The 20,622-nt window shown below is 42.7% G+C and overlaps 1 protein-coding gene across 1 annotated transcript in view; it reads left to right on the top strand.

Moving 5' to 3' along the window:
• The window catches only part of LOC138665493 (proprotein convertase subtilisin/kexin type 4-like), a 524,777-nt gene extending 504,401 nt beyond the window's left edge, over window positions 1–20,376 (top strand). Inside the window, exon 15 of the mRNA XM_069753025.1 lies at window positions 19,767–20,376. Within this exon, the coding sequence (XP_069609126.1) occupies window positions 19,767–20,287 (521 nt within the window). The 3' untranslated portion in view covers window positions 20,288–20,376. The remainder of the gene's footprint in view (window positions 1–19,766) is intronic.
• Window positions 20,377–20,622: the final 246 nt, after the last annotated feature.

The raw sequence follows: 20,622 nt of genomic DNA, 5'->3' as shown, positions 1-20,622 counted from the left end.
GGCCGCAGTCCCAAGGCGCATGCGCCCATCAAACCTTCTGAAAGTGTGTGTATGCTACATAACATATCAGAATATATGTGAAAACTGATGCGTGATGCTAGCCAAAAAACAGTGTAAAGAGGTAATACAGGACTGTGTGTGTGTACTACATAACATATCAAAGTGTATGTGAATACAGAAGCGTGATGCTAGCCTGAAAACAGTGTAAAGGTCTGATACAGGACTGATATTAAAAAGAGGAGACAATACCAGAACAATTATACAATATATATACATAAGATATCAGTGAATCTAATGCAGAATCATTTGCTAAATATAAGATGATCCAGTGACAAACATTTATAATAGAAATAAATGAATATTAATAATCAAATATAAAAGTCAACAAAGAATATGATCTCCAATCACCAAAGTTTTTCTATTAATCCGGACTGAAGGCCAAAATTCATCACTAATCCCATTCAATCTTCATTCACACACTCCAAAGAGGATGGTTGCGTCATGATCTTCTTTAAAGTAATTTCTTGAATATAGATCGATGTGAATACTTTTCTGCCCAATGATGACAGAAGTATTCTAGGAGTGATACCTTTATTGGCTAACCAGGAAATAATATGTTTGCAAGCTTTCAGAGCACAGTGGCTCCTTCTTCAGGCAAAATTACAAATAGATTAATAAGAAACAAGCAAAACATTTAAAGAATACTACAGTAAAATGTTGTGCTTGTTTCTTATTAATCTATTTGCAATCTTGCCTGAAGGAGGAGCCACTGTGCTCTGAAAGCTTGCAAACATATTATTTTCTGGTTAGCCAATAAAGGTATCACTCCTAGAATACTTCTGTTATCATTGGGAAGAAAAGCATTCACATCGATTTTCTGGCCAACACGGTGTTAGGGCTAGCGGAACGCACTGAGTAAATAGAGATGTTTATTATAAATGGTGTGTTCGCAGCCCGGGATCCACCGTGCAGCACTGTTTGGCGGTATAGACTAGCTCTGTTACCTCACAGAGTAGCCATGAAAGGAAAGCACTGCACCCTGTAAAGGTACCGTCACATTAAGCAACTTGCCAACGAGAACGACAACGATCCGTTACGTTGCAGCATCCTGGATAGCGATCTCGTTGTGTTTGACATGCAGCAGCGATCAGGATCCTGCTGTGACATCGCTGGTCGTAGCTGAAAGTCCGGAACTTTATTTGGTCGTCAGGTCGGCGTGATTCGTCATGTTTGACAGCAAAAGCAACGATGCCTGCAATGGTTTTTCATGGAGCGAACAACCAGCGAGAACGATAAGTACGTCACTGGATCGCTCCTGCATCGTTCAGCTGTTACAGTGTTTGACGTCTCCTAGCGACCTAAACAGCGACGCTGCAGCGATCGGCATCGTTGTCTATATCGCTGCAGCGTTGCTTAATGTGATGGTACCTTTAGCCTCACAGGAGCACAAGCTTACTGCCAAACTGATAGCAGTCAGTGGTTATGCAACACGCAATCTCCTCACCGGAGAAGCCAGTATTCCAGGGGCTTATTACAGCCAGGTCCCTGAACACACTCATACAATCTCCTCACCGGAGGTGCCGGTATTCTAGGGGCTTATTTCAGCCAGGTCCCTGAATACATTTTCACATAACCACACTGGCGCAAAGCACATAACTTAGATTTTATACTAGCGCATGGCCGTGCGGCCATGCTGACGTTATATAGCTGCAGCACGTACAGGACCTTCCTAGGAGGACCAATGTGAGACTGCCACAGAGCCTGAGGAACTTCAGGACCTTCCTGGAGAACCAATGGGTCTTGCTGCAGTATCTAAGCATGTGACCCTCGATCTCCAATGACAGATCTTACCCTGGGCATGCTCAGAAGGGGAAAAGCAGGACTTAGTCCCAAAAGTGTCTGCTCGCCGCTGCCCAACACTGGCTTCAATGGCAGAAGCTGGAAAAGCATCAGTAACCCTTTGCACAGAGTCAGACTGAGCGAGACGCTGGGACCGACATCTCCACTGAGCAGGCTCCACTGCGGCAGGAGAAGAATGGGAGACCGCAGTGGAGGTGGCCCGAGATTCCCCCTGTGCAGAGGCGGGAACTCGACCCCTAAAACACACGGTACCACAATACAATTTGTTATTGTACATTTTGATTATAGATATAATTCAGCTTTGGAAAAAGTATATGGCACATGGAGACGACAAGATCCTGGAGGTTAATGAAGTCAGATGAACCGAAAATAAGATATAATCAAAATATACAGGTTAAAATCAAAAATTATATAAAACCCCACCCTAAAACCCCTAAAACAGTATCGGACAAATCGATGTATACCAGAACATGATTACAAAAAAGCCCCAAAGGCAAAACTCTCATTCAAATCCTGCGGAGCCATAGTGCCCAGCGACTTTCGATTTGGGCCAAAATTTTACCTATATCACCTCCACGTATCCCCATTGATACAGAATCTATACCCCTCACCAGCCCACGGTACTACAGCCATGATGCTTCTTAAAATGTCTAGGTAGGGTTTTCAACGTAGTCTCATCTTCTGCTGTTTTTGCTTTTTCAATGTCCCTACAATGTTCTCTTACTCTCACCTTTAATTCACGAGTGGTAAGGTCGATGTAGATTTTGCCACACGGACAGGTAGCATGGTAAATGACTCCTCGAGTTGAATATGTTATAAACTTCCTAATATTATATTTTTTTGTACCATCAAAATTAACAAAGGTTTTCACTTTTGTTGTATTGGAACAAGCCTTGCACAGGGCGCATGGAAAGAACTGTAAACTGTAAAGCGCTACGGAATATGTTGGCGCTATATAAATAAAGATTATTATTATTATTATTAAAGAAGCCAACATCCGTGGCATCAGCAGATTTTTTCTTATTTGATCCAATTGGATCATAATAACTGTGTGCAAGAGTATCAGACAATCAGACAGATTTTTGGATCTCCTTGCCGTGATCAGTGTTTTTTTTTTGTAAAATCCTTTTCAGGATGGGGTCAGTAAAAAGGATATTCCAATGTCTATTAATGACATCCCTGAATTGATGCCATTTGTTGTGATAAGTGGTAATCATTCTAACCTGTTCCAAATCTCTATTTTCACCTGGAGATCTTTTTGCCCGCCATATAACAAATCTTCTCGGGTGCTCTTCAATGCCCTCTGATATACTTTTCTTATTTCCTTTTACTATAACCCCTTTCCTGAAACCGAACGGCAAGGTCCCTCGGTTGAACCTCAAAATCCTCGGACCTATTGTATATCCTCTTTGCTCTCAAAAACTGTCCCACAGGAATGCCTCTAATTGTGGCTGGTGGGTGAGATGATGTTGCATGTAAAAAAGAGTTAGTGGCAGTGGGTTTCCTGTAGAGGTTAGTATACAAGTCTCCCCTTGTATCAACACTAATGGCAAGATCTAAAAATTCAACCTCCCTTCCAAATTTGAAAGTAAGTCTAATATTGGAATCATTGTTGTTCAAATTGTCCATGAGTAGACTCAAATCCTCAACAGGACCTTCCTGGCACAACTGGCCCCCATCACCATACCCTGTATTTGTAGATACATACTGTTTTTAAAAATAAAGATGTTATGTGTCAATGCATTTTCCAATAGTTGTTACAACAGCTGGACCATATCTTTATCCATATTGCTGGAACTCAAGAACCACTGTACCACCCGGAGTCCATCTTTGTGTCTAATAGAAGTGTAAAGCGCTTCTACAATTCATTCTAAAACGAATGCATCGGGTTACTGATCAATTTTCGGTAGCAATTTTTTATCATTAAGCAATTTCATTGTTTTTCATACAACTCATTTGGCCAGATGACTATATTACCGACCTTGTCAGAGGGCTTAAACACCACATCAGTAAAGTTAGCCAAAGTGTCAATTGCCTCTCTCTCAGCCTTGCTACAATTAGAACCACCATGACCATTTTGACACAAGCTCTCAGTCTCTGTGGTGACCAATCTGGTGAAAGCATCAAACACAAAGGACAAAGACAGAGAGGGAATTTTTTTAGATTTACTTAAAAGTGACACAGGGAATTTTTGGCTTACCGATGTGGTGCTATTCTCCTCCGCAAGGGCATCAAGACTAGCCAATGCTTCCTTCTCCTGAGTAGATGGAAATAAGTCATCCAGCTCTGATTTATAATGTATCCTTTTTAAAATCATTTTTCTGGGAAAAAGATGAAGGTCTTTGATCGCTATGAATGGATCTAAATATTGGGAAGGAGAAAAAGTTAGTCCCTTTGTTAAGACCATATGTTGGATCTCTGTAAGATGATGGTCAGAGAGATTGATTACGTTAAATTTGTCTTCTCTATGTTTAGATGCTCTGGGGAAGATGTAGGCCTGTTTCTTATAATCATTTTTTCGTGCTCCAAATCTTGTCGTCATATTTGACCCCCAATTATTGCTAGAAACGCTAGTTTCAGATGTAGAGGACATAGAGCTAAATGATGATTTCCGTTGTCTATTTGTATTGATATTACTTTTTTCCATTGCCATCTATAGATTTTATCTTCGTAACCTTTTACATCCCTTTGATATTTTTTAATTTTTCTCTGACATATTTCAGTTTCCCACTTCTCCATATCATTTTTAAAGTCATTAGACCACGTCTCAAGAAGTTCCTTTTTAATTTCCTTTTTCATGGTCTCTTCAAGTTTCTCCAATTCAGTTTCCATTTCAGACATAGCCTGTATATTGCTTTCAATGATTATTTTAAGGAATTCAAGAGAATAAGATGTAGCGGCATTAGACCATCTCTTAATTCATTTTTCATCTTTTAAGTCAAATGTAAGAAACAATTGTACACGCAACCCTCTAGGTACAATTTCTTGGCTAGCATAATTCTCCAATGTAGTTCTCGTCCACTAAAATCTGGTTTTCTTATATATCGCATTTTTATATTGTCTAAAAATGTCCTTGTTCGATGCAGATGTATCAGCATTAGACATGAAGGTACCTGCATTGAACATGTTTGTTGCTTTCTTACGCCAGGCTGATTCTCTGGCCTTATTATCCATTACGAAACTACGGACTGTCTGTTTAGAAACAGAAATCAGATATGTATACATGTTAGTCCAATAACCAAATTTCCAAGACTATTGAATAGTAACGACCACAAAAAGCCCCCCCAAATTATTAGACAGGCCACATAATGCTTTGTTTTAAAATAAATATTTTTATTTATATCAAAAGTATAAAAACCTTAGTTCAAATACACAGACAATTATATAAATGCCTCCAATCCAATACAAATCGCGTGTGGATACACTGGTAACAATATAGTAACCATATAGTATAACCCTGTGGCAACTGTAATGCTTCTATTACCATGACATCCTTAGGCAATATCCCTGGCACATGTCCTAACAAGAAACCCTGCCAAAGTGCTTTAGTGCATGTACTTGGCTAATTGTAAAATACAACCCATAGATACTACGATAATATTCACAGTTAATATCCCGGTTAAATAACCTAATCAGAAACCCATGCCAAAGTGCCTCAGTCCATATATCAATTATAAGCTCATTCAGCCACCGCAAGTAAGCTTATCCGACCACCACACAATATCTACTCTAACCCCTACACGCGTTCCGATAGATTCTTCTTCCGGGGGCGTATGAATGAGGAGGGAGATGGGAATGTATTTAACCACACCTCCACTTTTGTGTCACTTTTAGGTAAATCTAAAAAATTTCCCTCTGTCTTTGTCCTACAGTTGATGTTTTCACCAGATTGATCACCACAGAGATTGAGAGCTTGTGTCAAAATGGATATGGTGGTTCTAATTGTAGCAAGGCTGAGAGAGAGGCAACTGACACTTTGGCTAACCTTTCTGATGTGGTGTTTAAGCCCTCTGACAAGGGCGGTAATATAGTCATCTGGCCAAATGAGTTGTATGAAAAACAAACCACGAAATTGCTTAATGATAAAAATTGCTACCGAAAATTGATCAGTAACCCGATGCATTCATTTCAGAGTGAATTAGTTAGGATTTTAGAAGTCGCCTTTGCCAATGGAATCATCCCCCCAAAATTTTGGGAATTAGTTAAGGAAATGCATCCACGACTTCCAACCTTATACCTGATCCCCAAGATTCATAAGGACCCCTTGGATCCCCAGGGAAGGCCAATAATTTCTGGCAACGGAAGTTTGTGTGAAGTAGTTAACAGAATTATTGACTACTATTTGAAGCCCCTGGTAAGTGAGTTACCATCGTATATAAGAGACACAAATGCTGCCTTACGCAGAATTGATAATATCCATTTGAGTGAGACTGCAGTGATGGTAACTGCCAATGTAGAAGCGCTTTACACTTCTATTAGACACAAAGATGGGCTTCGGGCAGTACAGTGGTTCTTGAGTTCCAGCAATATGGATAAAGATATGGTCCAGCTGTTGTTACAACTATTGGAATACGCATTGACACATAACATCTTTATTTTTAAAAACAGTACGTATCTACAAATACAGGGTATGGCGATGGGGGCCAATTGTGGCCCCTCGTATGCCAATTTATTTCTTGGGGCGTGGGAACGGGAGATCTTCATGTGTGAACCTGTACCTCAGTTCAGCCTGGTGACAGGCTGGATGAGATAAATAGATGACATTTGGTTCATATGGGAAGGTTTTGTTGAGGATTTGAGTCTATTCATGAACAATTTGAACAACAATGATTCTAATATTAGACTTACTTTCAAATTTGGAAGGGAGGTTGAATTTTTAGATCTTGCCATTGGTGTTGATACAAAGGGAGACTTGTATACTAACCTTTACAGGAAACCCACTGCCACTAACTCTTTTTTACATGCAACATCATCTCACCCACTGGCCACAAATAGAGGCATTCCTGTGGGACAGTTTTTGAGAGCAAAGAGGATATGCACTAGGTCCGAGGGTTTTGAGGTTCAACCGAGGGACCTTGCCGATCGGTTTCAGGAAAGGGATTATAGTAAAAGGAATATTAAAAAAAGGATATCAGAGGGCATTGAAGAGCACCCGAGAAGATTTGTTATATGGGGGGGGCAAAAAGATCTCCAGGTAAAAATAGAGATTTAGAACAGGTTAGAATGATTACCACTTATCACAACAAATGGCATCAATTCAGGGATGTCATTAATAGACATTGGAATATCCTTTTTACTGACCCCATCCTGAAAAGGATTTTACCAAAAAAAACACTGATCATGGCAAGGAGATCCAAAAATCTGTCTGATACTCTTGTACACAGTTATTATAATCCAATTGGATCACATAAGAAAAAATCTGCTGATGCCACGAATGTTGGCTTCTTTCCATGCGCCCTGTGCAAAGCTTGTTCCAATACAACTAAAGCGAAAACCTTTGTTAATTTTGATGGTACAAAAAAATATAATATTAGGAAGTTTATAACATGTTCAACTCGAGGAGTCATTTACTATGCCACCTGTCCGTGTGGCAAAATCTACATCGGCCTTACCACTCGTGAATTAAAGGTGAGAGTAAGAGAACATTGCAGGGATATTGAAAAAGCAAAAACAGCGGAAGATGAGACTACCGTAAAAACCCTACCTAGACATTTTAAGAAGCATCATGGCTGTAGTACCGTGGGCTTGGTGGTGAGGGGTATAGATTCTGTATCAATGGGGATACGTGGAGGTGATATAGGTAAAATTTTGACCCAAATCGAAAGTCGCTGGATATATAGACTGGGCACTATGGCTCCGCAAGGTTTGAATGAGAGTTTTGGCTTTGGGGCTTTCTTGTAATCGTGTTCTGGTATACATCGACTTGTCCGATACTGTTTTAGGGGTTTTAGGGTGGGGTTTTGTATAAATTTTGATTTTAACCTGTATATTTTGTTTATATCTTATTTTCGGTTCAACTGACATCGTTAACCTCCAGCTTCTTGTCGTCTCCATGTGCCATATACTCTTTCCGAAGTTGAATTATATCTATATTCAAGAAATTACTTTAAAGAAGATCATGACGCAACCATCCTCTTTGGAGTGTGTGAGTGAAGATTGAATGGGATTAGTGATGAATTATGGCCTTCAGTCCCGATTAATAGAAGAACTTTGGTGATTGGAGATCATATTCTTTGTTGACTTTTATATTTCATATATGGTTATTAATATTCATTTATTTCTATCATAAATGTTTGTCACTGGATCACCTTATATTTAGCACATGATTCTGCATTAGATTCATTGATATCTTATATATATATATATATTGTACTAGCTGTTTCCTGCCTGCTAACGCTTGGCACGCTCATTGCTATCTAATTAACGCTGCTGGTGATTAAACTAAAGTAAATAATGACAGCATTCAATAGCGCTTACGCAGGTGGTAAATTAACTTAAAATGAAGTTAATAACAATAATAATCATTAACCCCTTCCCGACCTTTGACGCCACGTAGGCGTCATGAAAGTCGGTGCCAATCCGACCCATGACGCCTATGCGGCGTCATGGAAAGATCGCGTCCCTGCAGACCGGGTGAAAGGGTTAACTCCCATTTCACCCGATCTGCAGGGACAGGGGGAGTGGTAGTTTAGCCCAGGGGGGGTGGCTTCACCCCCTCGTGGCTACGATCGCTCTGATTGGCTGTTGAAAGTGAAACTGCCAATCAGAGCGATTTGTAATATTTCACCCATTATAACGGGTGAAATATTACAATCCAGCCATGGCCGATGCTGAAATATCATCGGCCATGGCTGGAAATACTAGTGTGCCCCCACCCCACCCCTCCGATCGCCCCCCCACCCCCCCGATCTGGCCGGTACACTGCTCCGGCTCCCCTCCGTCCAGTGCTCCGCTCCCCCCCGTGCTCGTGTCCGCTCCCCCCGTGCTCCAATCACCCCCCCGTGCTCCAATCACCCCCCCTGCACTCTGATCCACCCCCCCCCCCGTGCTCCGTTCCACCCCCGTGCTCCATTCCAGCCCCCCGTGCTCCGTTCCACGCCCCCCGCGCTCCGTTCCACCCCTCCCGTGCTCCGATTCCCCCCCCCGTGCTCCGATCCCCCCCCCCCGTGGTCCCCCCCCACCCTATCATACTTACCGATCCAGCCGTGGTCCCGTCCGTCTTCTCCCGGGCGCCGCCATCTTCCAAAATGGCGGGCGCATGCGCAGTGCGCCCGCCGAATCTGCCGGCCGGCAGATTCGTTCCAAAGTGCATTTTGATCACTGAGATATAATCTATCTCAGTGATCAAAATAAAAAAAATAATAAATGACCCCCCCCCTTTGTCACCCCCATAGGTAGGGACAATAAAAAAATAAAGAAATTTTTTTTTTTCCACTAATGTTAGAATAGGGTTAGGGTTAGGGTTAGGGTTAGGGTTAGGGGTAGGGTTAGGGCTAGGGGTAGGGTTAGGGGTAGGGTTAGGGGTAGGGGTAGGGGTAGGGTTAGGGGTAGGGTTAGGGCTAGGGTTAGGGTTAGGGTTAGGAATGTGCACACGTATTCTGGTCCTCTGCGGATTTTTCCGCTGCGGATTTGATAAATCCGCAGTGCTAAACCGCTGCGGATTTATGGCGGATTTACCGCGTTTTTTTCTGCGCATTTCACTGCGGTTTTACAATTGCGATTTTCTATTGGAGCAGTTGTAAAACCGCTGCGGAATCCGCACAAAGAAGTGACATGCTGCGGAATGTAAACCGCTGCGTTTCCGTGCAGTTTTTCCGCAGCATGTGTACAGCGATTTTTGTTTCCCATAGGTTTACATTGAACTGTACACTCATGGGAAACTGCTGCGGATCCGCAGCGTTTTCCGCAGCGTGTGCACATATCTTTAGAATTAGGCTATGTGCACACGGTGCTGATTTGGCTGCGGATCCGCAGCAGTGTTCCATCAGGTTTACAGTACCATGTAAACATATGAAAAACCAAATCCGCTGTGCCCATGGTGCGGAAAATACCGCGCGGGAACGCTGCGTTGTATTTTCCGCAGCATGTCAATTCTTTGTGCGGATTCCGCGGCGTTTTACACCTGTTCCTCAATAGGAATCCGCAGGTGAAATCCGCACAAAAAACACTGGAAATCCGCGGAAAATCCGCAGGTAAAACACAGTGCCTTTTACCCGCAGATTTTTCAAAAATGGTGCGGAAATATCTCACACGAATCCGCAACGTGGGCACATAGCCTTAGGGTTAGGGTTGGAATTAGGGTTGTGGTTAGGGTTAGGGGTGTGTTGGGGTTAGTGTTGTGGTTAGGGGTGTGTTGGGGTTAGGGTTGTGATTAGGATTATGGCTACAGTTGGGATTAGGGTTAGGGGTGTGTTGGGGTTAGTGTTGGAGTTAGAATTGAGGGGTTACCACTGTTTAGGCACATCAGGGGTCTCCAAACGCAACATGGCGCCACCATTGATTCCAGCCAATCTCGTATTCAAAAAGTCAAATGGTGCTCCCTCACTTCCGAGCCCTGACGTGTGCCCAAACAGTGGTTTACCCCCACATATGGGGTACCAGCATACTCAGGACAAACTGCGCAACAATTACTGGGGTCCAATTTCTCCTGTTACCCTTGTGAATCTAAAAAAATGCTTGCTAAAACATAATTTTTGAGGAAAGAAAAATGATTTTTTATTTTCACGGCTCTGCGTTGTAAACGTCTGTGAAGCACTTGGGGGTTCAAAGTGCTCACCACACATCTAGATAAGTTCCTTTCAGGGTCTAGTTTCCAAAATGGGGTCACTTGTGGGGGGTTTCTACTGTTTAGGCACATCAGGGGCTCTGCAAACGCAACGTGACGCCCGCAGAGCATTCCATCAAAGTCTGCATTTCAAAACGTCACTACTTCAATTCCAAGCCCCGGCATGTGCCCAAACAGTAGTTTACCCCCACATATGGGGTATCACCGTACTCAGGAGAAACTGGACAACAAATATTGGGGTCAAATTTCTCCTGTTACCCTTGGGAAAATTAAAAAATTCTGGGCTAAATAATTATTTTTGAGGAAAGAAAACGTATTTATTATTTTCACGGCTCTGCATTATAAACTTCTATGAAGCACTTGGGGGTTCAAAGTGCTCACCACACATCTAGATAAGTTCCTTTGGGGGTCTAGTTTCCAAAATGGGGTCACTTGTGGGGGGTTTCTACTGTTAAGCCACATCAGGGGCTTTGCAAACGCAACGTGACGCCCACAGAGCATTCCATCAAAGTCTGCATTTCAAAACGTCACTACTTCACTTCCGAGCCCCGGCATGTGCCCAAACAGTGATTTACCCCCACATATGGGGTATCACCGTACTCAGGAGAAACTGGACAACAAATATTGGGGTCAAATTTCTCCTGTTACCCTTGGGAAAATTAAAAAATTCTGGGCTAAATAATTATTTTTGAGGAAAGAAAACGTATTTATTATTTTCACGGCTCTGCATTATAAACTTCTATGAAGCACTTGGGGGTTCAAAGTGCTCACCACACATCTAGATAAGTTCCTTTGGGGGTCTAGTTTCCAAAATGGGGTCACTTGTGGGGGGTTTCTACTGTTAAGCCACATCAGGGGCTTTGCAAACGCAACGTGACGCCCACAGAGCATTCCATCAAAGTCTGCATTTCAAAACGTCACTACTTCACTTCCGAGCCCCGGCATGTGCCCAAACAGTGATTTACCCCCACATATGGGGTATCAGCGTACTCAGGAGAAACTGGACAACAACTTTTGGGGTCAAATTTCTCCTGTTACCCTTGGGAAAATAAAAAATTGCAGGCTAAAAGATCATTTTTGAGAAAATAATTTTTTTTTTTATTTTCATGGCTCTGCGTTATAAACTTCTGTGAAGCACTTGGGGGTTCAAAGTCCTCACCACACATCTAGATTAGTTCCTTTGGGGGTCTAGTTTCTAAAATGGTGTCATTTCTGGGGGATCTCCAATGTTTAGGCACACAGGGGCTCTCCAAACGTGACATGGTGTCCGCTAATGATTGGAGCTAATTTTCCATTTAAAAAGCCAAATGGCGTGCCATCCCTTCCGAGCCCTGCCGTGCGCCCAAACAGTGGTTTACCCCCACATATGGGGTATCAGCGTACTCAGGACAAACTGGACAACAATATTTGGGGTCCAATTTCTCCTATTATCCTTGGCAAAATAGGAAATTCCAGGCTAAAAAATCATTTTTGAGGAAAGAAAAATTATTTTTTATTTTCATGGCTCTGCGTTATAAACTTCTGTGAAGCACCTGGGGGTTTAAAGTGCTCAATATGCATCTAGATAAGTTCCCTGGGGGGTCTAGTTTCCAAAATGGGGTCACTTGTGCGGGAGCTCCAATGTTTAGGCACACAGGGGCTCTCCAAACGCGACATGGTGTCCGCTAACAATTGGAGCTAATTTTCCATTCAAAAAGTCAAATGGCGCGCCTTCTCTTCCGAGCCCTGCCGAGTGCCCAAACAGTGGTTTACCCCCACATATGAGGTATCGGCGTACTCGGGAGAAATTGCCCAACAAATTTTATGATCCATTTTATCCTACTGCCCATGTGAAAATGAAAAAATTGAGGCGAAAAGAATTTTTTTGTGAAAAAAAATTACTTTTTCATTTTTACAGATCAATTTGTGAAGCACCTGAGGGTTTAAAGTGCTCACTAGGCATCTAAATTAGTTCCTTGGGGGGTCTAGTTTCCAAAATGGGGTCACTTGTGGGGGAGCTCCAATGTTTAGGCACACAGGAGCTATCCAAACGCGACATGGTGTCCGCTAACGATGGAAATAATTTTTCATTCAAAAAGTCAAATGGCGCTCCTTCCCTTCCAAGCCCTGCCGTGCGCCAAAACAGTGGTTTACCCCCACATATGAGGTATCAGCGTACTCAGGACAAATTGGACAACAACTTTCGTGGTTCAGTTTCTCCTTTTACCATTGGGAAATTAAAAAAATTGTTGCTAAAAGATAATTTTTGTGACTAAAAAGTTAAATGTTCATTTTTTCCTTCCATGTTGCTTCTGCTGCTGTGAAGCACCTGAAGGGTTAATAAACTTCTTGAATGTGGTTTTGAGTACCTTGAGGGGTGCAGTTTTTAGAATGGTGTCACTTTTGGGTATTTTCAGCCAAATAGACCCCTCAAACTGACTTCAAATGTGAGGTGGTCCCTAAAAAAAATGGTTTTGTAAATTTCGTTGTAAAAATGACAAATCGCTGGTCGAATTTTAACCCTTATAACTTCCTAACAAAAAAAAATTTTGTTTCCAAAATTGTGCTGATGTAAAGTAAACATGTGGGAAATGTTATTTATTAACTATTTTGTGTCACATAACTCTCTGGTTTAACAGAATAAAAATTCAAAATGTGAAAATTGCGAAATTTTCAAAATTTTCGCCAAATTTCCGTGTTTATCACAAATAAATGCAGAATTTATTGACCTAAATTTACCACTAACATGAAGCCCAATATGTCACGAAAAAACAATCTCAGAACCGCTAGGATCCGTTGAAGCGTTCCTGAGTTATTACCTCATAAAGGGACACTGGTCAGAATTGCAAAAAACGGCAAGGTCTTTAAGGTCAAAATAGGCTGGGTCTTGAAGGGGTTAAAAATCTGAATAATACTAATACATTTTATTCACAGTGTAAAATAAAAAACAAACTGGATTCAGTAAGATGTGCGTTTTTTATTCATTCCAGCATCTAAACAAATTTAATAACGAAACATAAATTAAGTTAAAATTTCTCTGTAAACACATTTAAATGTATAGTCATTTTCGTCATTTTCAAAGATCTTTCCTTGCCTTCTACCAGGTACAATTTAATGTGTGGGGACGGGATTGTGTGTGGTAATGTGGTGGGGGGCGGGATTATATGTGGTAATGGGGTTGGGGGCAGGATTATGTGTGGTGATGTTTTGGGGGGGCGGGATTATACTTGGTGATGGGTGGGGGCAGGATTGTGTGGGGGTGGAGGATGGGATTATCTGTGGTAATGTGTGGGGGGCGGGATTGTGTGGTTATGTGTGGGGAGGCGGGATTGTGTGGTAATGTGGTAGGGGACGGAAATATTTGTGGTAATATGGTGGGGGGTGGGATTATGTGTCGTAATATGGTGGGGTGCGCGATTATCTGTGGTAATGTGGTGGGGTGGGATTATGCGTGGTGATGTGTTGGGGGGCGGAATTGTGGGTGGTGATGGGGTGGAGGGGCGGTATTATGGGTGGTGATGGGGCGGTATTATGGGTGGTGATGGGGCGGGATTATGAGTGGTGATGGGGTGGGGGGCGGGATTATGAGTTGTGATGGTGTGGGGGGCAGGATTATGAGTGGTGATGGGTCGGGGGGCGGGATTATGGGTGGTGATGGGGCAGGGGGAGGGATTATGAGTGGTGATGGGGCGGGATTGTGGGTGGTGATGGGGCGGGATTGTTGGTGGTGATGGGGCGGGGAAGAGGGATTGTGGGTGGTGATGGGGCCGGGGGGTGGGATTGTGTGTGGTGATGGGTGGGGGACGGGATTATGTGTGGTGATGGGGTGGGGGGCGGGATTATATGTGGTAATGGGGTTGGGGGCAGGATTATGTGTGGTGATGTGTTGGGGGGGCCGGATTATACTTGGTGATGGGTGGGGGCAGGATTGTGTGGGGGTGGAGGATGGGATTATCTGTGGTAATGTGTGGGGGGCGGGATTGTGTGGTTATGTGTGGGGAGGCGGGATTGTGTGGTAATGTGGTAGGGGACGGAAATATTTGTGGTAATATGGTGGGGGGTGGGATTATGTGTCGTAATATGGTGGGGTGCGCGATTATCTGTGGTAATGTGGTGGGGTGGGATTATGCGTGGTGATGTGTTGGGGGGCGGAATTGTGGGTGGTGATGGGGTGGAGGGGCGGTATTATGGGTGGTGATGGGGCGGTATTATGGGTGGTGATGGGGCGGGATTATGAGTGGTGATGGGGTGGGGGGCGGGATTATGAGTTGTGATGGGGTGGGGGGCAGGATTATGAGTGGTGATGGGGCGGGGGGCGGGATTATGGGTGGTGATGGGGCAGGGGGAGGGATTATGAGTGGTGATGGGGCGGGATTGTGGGTGGTGATGGGGCGGGATTGTGGGTGGTGATGGGGCGGGGAAGAGGGATTGTGGGTGGTGATGGGGCCGGGGGGTGGGATTGTGTGTGGTGATGGGTGGGGGACGGGATTATGTGTGGTGATGGGGTGGGGGACGGGATTGTGTGTGGTGATGGGGTGGGGGACGGGATTGTGTGTGGTGATGGGGTGGGGGGCGGGATTGTGTGTGGTGATGGGGTGGGGGGCGGGATTGTGTGTGGTGATGGGGTGGGGGGCGGGATTGTGCGTGGTGATGAGGTGGGGGGCAGGATTATGTGTGGTGGGGGGTGGGATTGTGTGTGGTGATGTGGTGGGAGGCAGAGCTGTGCAGGGGGCGGGATTAGCGAGTAATCCCAATGCCTCTTGTATATATATATAGATAGAATAGATTAGCCAAGTACATGCACTAAATCACTTTATAACAAACACCGACCCTGCGGATACAATTGTTAATAACGTACTCCCTTCTACTGGAAGTGTCCATTACACTCCAACAGGGAGGGGGGGCAAAACTCCCACATACATATAAACCTATATACCACCAAGAGCATAATGCCACAAAACAAAAATGCATAACATCAACCATTTCATCTGAAACATGTAAATTTTATTAGCAACGTACAAAGACAAAAAAAATACAAAACCTCAAATATTGAGGATAAGGTGAATGACTAAAAGACACCAGTATAGAGATGCTCACATAAAAAATATATGTAAGGGTGCAGTCACAGGACTGTGTACGGTATATAGTATATCACATTGACAATGGTGCAAAAAAGAGTATATATGTATATACTGGGGTGGGGAGGGAAACAGTAATCTTAGGTTAAATAGTCTTTAAAGATTTACCCTGTCCTTCCTAATACCCACCCATATTGCAACCTGCCCATAAAGTGCAAATGTAGCTGAACCACAAGTCATATGTCGCGCTTACCCATGTGTGCAGTCTCCGGTTTGGGGTGTCCTATAGGTAGCCCCGACGCGCGTTTCACGTTTTGAGCTTCCTCGTTGGGCCGTGTGGATACTGATAAAAGTTTTTTTTTTATATCATTAGTACAGCTGCTGCTAGTTGGCACCTGAGGGATACGGCGCATGTGGGCGGAGCTACCCGCCAACACCACTCTCCTTCCGGCCATCTCAGTGATGCATAGAGAGGGAGAAAAACTCCCGTGACATCATAAGTCTGAGCATCGCTGTTTACAGATGCCATTGGGGGCGCGGCTTGGCTGGGAGTCCATCGCGCATGCGCACCACTATGGCAGCCATTTTGGATCAGGGAAACGGTGCTGGCAAGATGAAGATGCAGGTAACATGTAACAACAAAGCAAAATACAGATCAATTCTGCACAAGATGCATCCGGAACATATACAAATACATATATTCGATCCCAAAAGACCACAGGAAGATTTCCACGGTGTTAGATGCTATATCCTCGTAGTATCCACATGTTCATATATGTGACCTGCCATGATTTTTAGGATCACTCAAAGAGTCAGTGCCGCACTTCTTTCATTTGATTATGTTCAAAAGAATGTCCCAGCAGCAGAACGGTCTGTTCTAGGTAGATGAACATGCAATTTCACCGCAAGATGAGTGTATATACGACATAAAGTGACTAAAACCAAAGAAAGACAAAACAATGATTAAAAACACAATAATAATAAATAAAATATGAGAAACAAAGGAGGGAGACATATTGAAGCCTAAGTACGTCTACAGGAATGGAACAAAGGATAATTTTTCATTGAGGCCGTTTGGAGCCAAAGTCCCCAATGACATGATCCACCGGCACTCTGTTTGTGCCAAGGTACGTTTAAGGTCACCCCCTCTGCTGCCAGAGTGGACCCGATCAATTCCCCGTACCTTGAATGTATCCGGGTTACAGTCATGATGTGATCTGAAATGTCTCGGAATGGTCTTAAGTTCCGAGATATTAACAGCGTCCCTAGCCGCTACAATATTCTTGACATAATAATCTCATAAATCCATAAATAGTGTAAGACACACCTCAAATGCTTCATATCAAAACCACCTTTCCATAAAAATATTTATAGAAAAAAGAGGCTATCACTGATAGTTAAAAAGTACAATATTTATTGAAAAAAGATAAAAATGACATACAACAGAAAAATTCTATAGCTAAAATAAGCTGGGAGCAACACGTGGTCGGGACAACAAGATCCACAAATCCCATACAGATATGGATGTGGTTACAATATTGTGAACAATAATGTAATAGGTAAATATGGATGTGACAACAATATAATGAACAATAATGTAAACAGTATATATGGCGTAGCAGGACAAAAATAACTAGGCATCAAATACAGAACATAAAAAAGGGGGGAGAGATATAAAGTACCACTGAGGAAAGTACCATACCATAACATATATCCCCAGAGAGCATATATATACCTCCCACCACTACTATAGACAGATGAAAAAATCTCAAAACATGCCTAATACTAGGGATCTACCATACATGGAAACTATCAATGGCTGCCTCAATATTCCTAACAGGTGATCTATAAACTGCACAATATAATGGCTAGAAATGCTAATGACAGCGATGCATGATGAACAAAAGTCCTAACTGCTAAAAGGGTAGACGAGCATGCACTCCTAATATAACTAATGCGTAAACGTCCCTATTAGGGGAACTTAGTAAAGTGCATGCCACCACCTCCCATAGACCATAAACACTGAATGTATAGAAAATGAACTTACATGAGATCTAATTGTCCCGACCAAGAGTGTTCCACAGCGACCCCGACAGCGCCGTTTCGCCTGACTGGCTTCCTCAACAAGGGGGCGAAAGTGTTCATTTTCTATACATTCAGTGTTTATGGTCTATGGGAGGTGGTGGCATGCACTTTACTAAGTTCCCAGGATAGGGACGTTTACGCATTAGTTATATTAGGAGTGCATGCTCGTCTACCCTTTTAGCAGTTAGGACTTTTGTTCATCATGCATCGCTGTCATTAGCATTTCTAGCCATTATATTGTGCAGTTTATAGATCACCTGTTAGGAATATTGAGGCAGCCATTGATAGTTTCCATGTATGGTAGATCCCTAGTATTAGGCATGTTTTGAGATTTTTTCATCTGTCTATAGTAGTGGTGGGAGGTATATATATGCTCTCTGGGGATATATGTTATGGTATGGTACTTTCCTCAGTTAGAGCTGGTACTTTATATCTCTCCCCCCTTTTTTATGTTCTGTATTTGATGCCTAGTTATTTTTGTCCTGCTACGCCATATATACTGTTTACATTATTGTTCATTATATTGTTGCCACATCCATATTTACCTATTACATTATTGTTCACAATATTGTAACCACATCCATATCTGTATGGGATTTGTGGATCTTGTTGTCCCGACCACGTGTTGCTCCCAGCTTATTTTAGCTATAGAATTTTTCTGTTGTATGTCATTTTTATCTTTTTTCAATAAATATTGTACTTTTTAACTATCAGTGATAGCCTCTTTTTTCTATAAATATTTTTATGGAAAGGTGGTTTTAATATTCTTGACATGTTCTCGGACCCGGACCCGGACACGGAGCTCACGAGACGTGAGGCCAATATAAATCAAGTTACACGCACAAGTAGCATAATATACTACATAGGCCGTGCTACATGATATGTAACTTGTGATCCGGTAGTCCTTACCCCCTCCCGCTGCCGAGAAGGTGGTAGCTCGAATGATGTTCCTGCATGCCTTACAGGAGCCACATGGGAAACAACCCCACCTCTGTAGTCCTGATCCAAAAATTCTAGGGGGGGCAGGAGCATAGTGGCTTCTTACCAACTGATCTTTAAGGCTCCTGCCCCTTCTAGCTGTAAGAAGGGGACAGTCAGGCAGAATTTTATTTAGGGTGGGTTCCGTTCTTAGTACTGACCAATGTCTCTGTAGAATCTCCCGAATGTTCTCCCACCTATTATTGAATGTGGAAATGAATCTAAGTGGCTGACATGTGCCAGGGATATTGCCTAAAGATATCATGGTAATAGAAGCTTTACAGTTGCCACAGGGTTATACTATATTGTTACCAGTGTATCCACACGCGATTTGTATTGGATTGGAGGCATTTATATAATTGTCTGTGTATTTGAACTAAGGTTTTTAACCTTTTGATATAAATAAAAATATTTGTTTCAAAACAAAACATTATGTGGCCTGTCTAATAATTTGGGGGCCTTTTTGTGGTCGTTACTATTCAATATGCTTTTAAATTTGGTTATTGGACTGTAACGGGGTCTACTGTGCTGGAGTACATCTTTCAGCACCCCCCGTGTTTCAGGAGGTCCATTCTGCTTTTGCTAGATTCTGAATGAAGGACGCTGGCAAGAATTTCTTGATTACATGAGAGCATATAAAAGCTGACTGCTTCTCCACGTATTTCCAGTCTTAAAACACCCTTTATTCACAGCAAACAAAATATATAACACAGATACACAGGGCAGGCCAATAGGAAAACAGCCGGCCAGACATACATTACAATAGCCGCAGGGGGTCGGAGCCTGCTGATATTTACTGTGGGAATTACAAAGGTGGGGGAGGTCAGAAAGAGAATATCTTGTCCAGGGGCGCAGCCTGTGGACTGATGCATTTCACATGGAAACTATTATACATACATATACTGCATAACATTCTTGGTGCTGGGGGGGTTCTGTAACATGGACTAATATGTATACATAAAAAGACACAAGTATTAACATTAGTTTTTGTTTTGCCCTAGAGTGTGAGCCACCATTTTATGCATTTGGAAACTACTGCATGTCGTATTGCCCACCAAAATACTTTAAGGCTGTACAGTCATTGGAGAAAATGGAAAAAGAGGCCAGGAATCCGAGAGCTACTCAGATTTGTGCCAAATGCCACCCTTCCTGCTATACTTGCAGAGGTGATTCTGCTAATAACTGCACTTCCTGTCCACCATTTTCTACTCATGATATTCAACAATTGTCCTGCTCACAGATTAATTTTCCAAGGATATATTCAAATGCTGACTCCGTGATGGCCCCTGGAATTGTCTTATTGGCAGTTATTGGTATAAAGCTTGTTATGATTATGTACTTCATTTCTTCCTTCTGCATGCTCTTCCTGAGTAGAATATCCATGGACAGTTATAAATTTTTTATGTCCTCTCCGCCACCTTTAGTAAAAATGAAAATTGAAGAGAAAACAATTACTCAAAAACACGTAAAGCAAAGATTCCTCTCTTTTGCTGATGGTGTTGAGAATGGGGCAACCATATAAGAGCATTCGGAGAGAAAAATGTCGTAGTACTTTTAGATCACTGTCCATGTTTTTGAGTTGGAGATTCAGTTTAGTGCAGTGTCTAAAATAAAGCGTTAACTAATAGACATAAATATTTTGTAATCATTGACTGTGTGTTGTAATCTAAATATAAAAATATCTATCTATAACACTGAGCAGTGTGGCCTGAGTCAGAAATACACATCCAGACCGAGAAGAGGATGGGGCTATAGGAGTAGTGTGGTATCACATCAGAGATCGCGGTTTGAATAGGAGCTAGCCCCATACTGCGATCTCTGGCGCCATGAGGACATACTGCGATTTCCATCGAGGCT

Source organism: Ranitomeya imitator, chromosome 2 (genome assembly GCF_032444005.1).
Source record: "Ranitomeya imitator isolate aRanImi1 chromosome 2, aRanImi1.pri, whole genome shotgun sequence".
Lineage (NCBI taxonomy): Eukaryota > Metazoa > Chordata > Amphibia > Anura > Dendrobatidae > Ranitomeya > Ranitomeya imitator.
Note: the sequence above shows the minus strand (reverse complement) of the source record. Positions and strands in the feature narration are given on the sequence as shown.